We start from the raw sequence: 3,957 nt of genomic DNA, 5'->3' as shown, positions 1-3,957 counted from the left end.
ATTTTTTTGTTCTTTGGAGATGCAGCTCAGAAGGATTCTTTAGCTCAAACTTGGAAATCACTAATTGGCTCTCCAGCACTGACTACTCGTGCCTTGGACCCATTTATTGAGTTTTTTTTTTTTTGATCAAAACATTACCTTGTTATGTTAATTCGATTACTTATGTCTTCTATCAAGCATCCACCTTAAAATGTGATGGTGTTTCTAAAACCTTGATCTGTTGTTCTAGTAATTGTTTCCCTGGACATGAATTCTTTGGTTCACTGAATTGCTGTCTCTTTTATCCTGTTGACTTTATTTGTAAATCTTTGGTATTGTGCCTGTCTGTGTTGTACCAGGGTATCCTGTTCTCTGCTTTTTTTGTCATCAGATTTTGGTTTACATGGGGAAGGCTTGTGCCAATAGCTTTTCTTGTAGGTATGGAGAGGTTGTCTTGTTTCTTTCGTTCCTTTCTGGACCTGGCAAGATGACTCCCCAGGGACACTGTTGTGGCCTTTGCAGGAAATGCTACTTGTGTGTTGTTCTGCATCAGTGGGGGAGTGAACACAGCCTACTGGCCTAGGATGCCCCACCTGGCTCCGCAGTCATCATAACCTTGTGTGTTAGTGCCAGTCCTACTGGTTTTCTGTACTATTATATATCTATTGTACATGGCGCTTTCGGCAGGAGGAAAAGCAAACATGTATGCTCAGCCTGCCCTCTTACTCCACTCCTTTCCAAACACATGCAGGATAGCTGCAAATGAACACAACCATTAACAGAATCATCAGTGTGATCAGGTGCGCGTCTAGGCTCTGTCACTCGGTAACAGATGATCCTGGGCAAACCACACTGTCTGCCTTTGGAGTGTGCGGCTAAAGAGTAACAGCGGATGGCTGTAAGGAGTCATCCAGATAACACATGCAGTGTTTAGCACAATGCTGGCTCCAGCCCTCAATAACAGTAACTTATTATCATCCTTATTGTTTATCATTGAGAATAATGAAAGAAATATACAAATTATTGGAAATTGTCAAAGCAAACCAAGCATAACAATGCATATGTATTTTTGGTGTTACTTCTTGTCACAATGGGATAGGAATTCAAAAGCTGCAGTGGCTGGGTGTGGTGGCCTGTGCCTATAGTCCCAGCTACTCAGGAAGCTGAGGCAGGGAATCCCTTGAGTCTAGGAGTTGGAGGCTGCAGTGAGCTGGGATCACACTATCCAGCCTAGGTGATGGAGTGAGACTCAGTCACTTAAACAAAAATGTAAAAGCTGCAGTGATGTTTGTGTGGAAAGGCCTCACAAGTGGAAGCATAAAGCGTAAAGGAGGGTCTTACACTAGTCTGACAGTTCCTGAAAATATGCCATTGTGGAGATTTGTTGAAAGGGTAAGTAGGTTTACCCTTTTTTTTTTTTTAAGACAGAGTCTCACTTTGTTGTCCATGGTAGAGAGTGCCATGACTTCACAGCTCACGGCAACCTCACTCTTGGGCTTAAGCGATTCTTTTGCCTCAGCCTCCTAAGTAGCTGGAGCCCTCTACAACATCTGGCTATTTTTTAGAGACAGGGGTCTTGCCCTGGCTCAGGCTGGGTTCAAACTTGTGAGCTCAGGCAATCCACCTTCCTCAGCCTTCCAGAGTGCTGGGATTACAGGTGTGAGCCACCATGCCTGGCCAACATTTTAGTGTTCTGAAACCTGATTTAAAGCAACTGCAAGTATATTCTTTGAAGCTTCAGTATACTCAGACAACACCTTCAAAAATTCACATTCAAGGCCAGGTGCAGTGGCTCATGCCTATAATCCCAGCACTCTGGGAAGCAGAGGTGGGTGGATCAGTTGAGCTCAGGAGTTTGAGACCAGCCTGAGCAAAGCAGAGCAAAGCAGAGCAAAGCAGTCTCTACAAAATAGAAAAATAGTCAGGCACTGTGGTAGGTACCTATAGTCCCAGCTACTTGGGAGGCTGAGATAGGAGGATTGCTTGAGCCTAGGAGTTTGAGGTTGCTATGAGCTGTGATGCCACAGCTCTCTACCTAGGGTGACAGAATGAGACTCTTTCTCAAAACAAAACGAAACAAAAAAAAAAAGGAAGAAAAATTTACATTCAAATCTTTAGATTACCTAACATTCAATTTGTTTTAAGGAGTGAGGTTTCTCCACCCCATTCACTCAGTCGCCCATCTTTCCCACAGTGACCTGAAGCATCACCTGCACTAGCTATCGTTTCCTCTGCCTACCACGCCATCTGTCTTCCAAAAGAGTGTATTGCTATACTCTGGCCGCAGGGGTGGGGAAGGGACTTAAGCTGGACTAATTGGGACCTTTGCCAGGGAATTTTATTTCTCAAGGATTTTTCTAACTGGAGTTGGTAGCAATTATGAGTGAGTGGTATATTCATACATTATTCACAGTTCTTAATGTGTAATTAAAATTTTTTTTAATTTATAAAGTATAAGGAATCTTGAATAATTCATATGCGCAATAAATAATTCATATTTGAAAATGCTCATCAGATAGCTTCATGCCTTTTCAGCGGGAGAAGCCACAGCACCAGGAAGATCGGAGGGCAATTTCAGTAACTCTTCTACTTCTTCCTGCAAAGCCTCTGCTTTTTCATGCAGCAGCATCTACAATAAAATATCGAGACATAAGGACAAAATATGCACTGCTACAGAGTTGCCAGCATTTTTACCACTACCTGTTGGACACCTGAATCCTTCCACATCAGTAATCTAGACATTAATAACGAGATTGAAAAATGGCCACTTAAGAACAAGTGATTACAGTAAATGATGCTGGAGCATTTAGTTAAAACCATTTTAGCTGATCGCTGCAGTAGTCTACCAAAAATAAAAGGAGCTTTAATGCTCTCAAAGATTTGTCTTATTGAAGACTCAGCCACTTAAAAATTAAACTTTTAATCTATAAAATCTAGACAATTTTGCAAAAATTTAATTAGCTCTTGAAAATGTTCTTTATATGTATGCCTTTTATTATTCCTCAAAATTTAGTATGCTTTAAAAAAACCACCTGTATTTCAAGGAAAAGTTTTATTCAAGCTTCTAAAGTTCAAATGGTTAATTAATTTCAAAAGCAACATAAGCAAAAATAGTATTTGTAAATTTGATATACAGAAGATGTCAGTGGGTATTTGCTGACAAATGATTTTTCCTCTTTCTTCTAAAAATCAGAAATATTGGCAATTGTTGCATCTGGGTTTTTTATATGTAGAGGTGAAGCATTTGCACTATACTTTTGTTATAAAATATTTATAATAAAACATTTAGCAAAATCACAAAGGGGAAACAATCCTGAAACTGACTAAAAGTAAAAAAAAAAAACCACTTTACCAGTTTGATAAAGCATAGCATTACAGAGTATTAAAAAAAAAAGATTAAATTGTAATTAGGTAGACTTTCTACTAGCTGATGCAATGATGATCATGTAAAACAAATTTCTAAACACATCCTCTAAAAACAAGAAGTTGGATCCTTTGCCAGGTGGTATAATGTTACACTTTGTCGATAGAAGGCTGTGGAAGGACTACAGGGGAAGGGGTTTCTCTTCCCAGTTCTAGCGTGTGTCCTTCGTATGGCTCCTGCAGTGCTCGGCCGTCTGCTGCACATACTGTGTGCTCATTCCAGGGAGTGTCCACAGGACCCCTGGGGATAGCTTCCCAGGGGATTCCATGGGCACTCCAGCTGGCTGCCAAGCCAGTTCAACAGCACACTCCAGGCAGTTTCCTGGCAGGCCGGCCAGCACTCCTGCCTGGCTGCAGCACCACAACAAACTCATCTGGCGTCCAGTGGGTTGTAGCCACATCTCCAGTGATGTCTGAATACCAGCCACAGAGGGCAGCGAGGGGTAGGAGAGGACCATCCCTCAAATTCCTTCTTGTCCTTCAAGTTCTGCTGGTCCCTAAGAGCCAGCCCCTGTTACTAGTTACTAATTCTTTGTGTTAAACTTTCCTATTCAA

The 3,957-nt window shown here is 41.4% G+C and overlaps 1 protein-coding gene across 1 annotated transcript in view; it reads right to left on the bottom strand.

The window, feature by feature from the left end:
• Window positions 1-2,395: 2,395 nt before the first annotated feature.
• Window positions 2,396-3,957, bottom strand: part of HELQ (helicase, POLQ like) — a 44,684-nt gene continuing 43,122 nt past the window's right edge. The window contains 1 exon segment of the mRNA XM_023513345.1: window positions 2,396-2,608. Within this exon segment, the coding sequence (XP_023369113.1) occupies window positions 2,501-2,608 (108 nt within the window). The 3' untranslated portion in view covers window positions 2,396-2,500.

This window comes from Otolemur garnettii, unplaced genomic scaffold (genome assembly GCF_000181295.1).
Source record: "Otolemur garnettii isolate 467f Iridium unplaced genomic scaffold, OtoGar3 scaffold00039, whole genome shotgun sequence".
NCBI lineage: Eukaryota > Metazoa > Chordata > Mammalia > Primates > Galagidae > Otolemur > Otolemur garnettii.
Note: the sequence above shows the minus strand (reverse complement) of the source record. Positions and strands in the feature narration are given on the sequence as shown.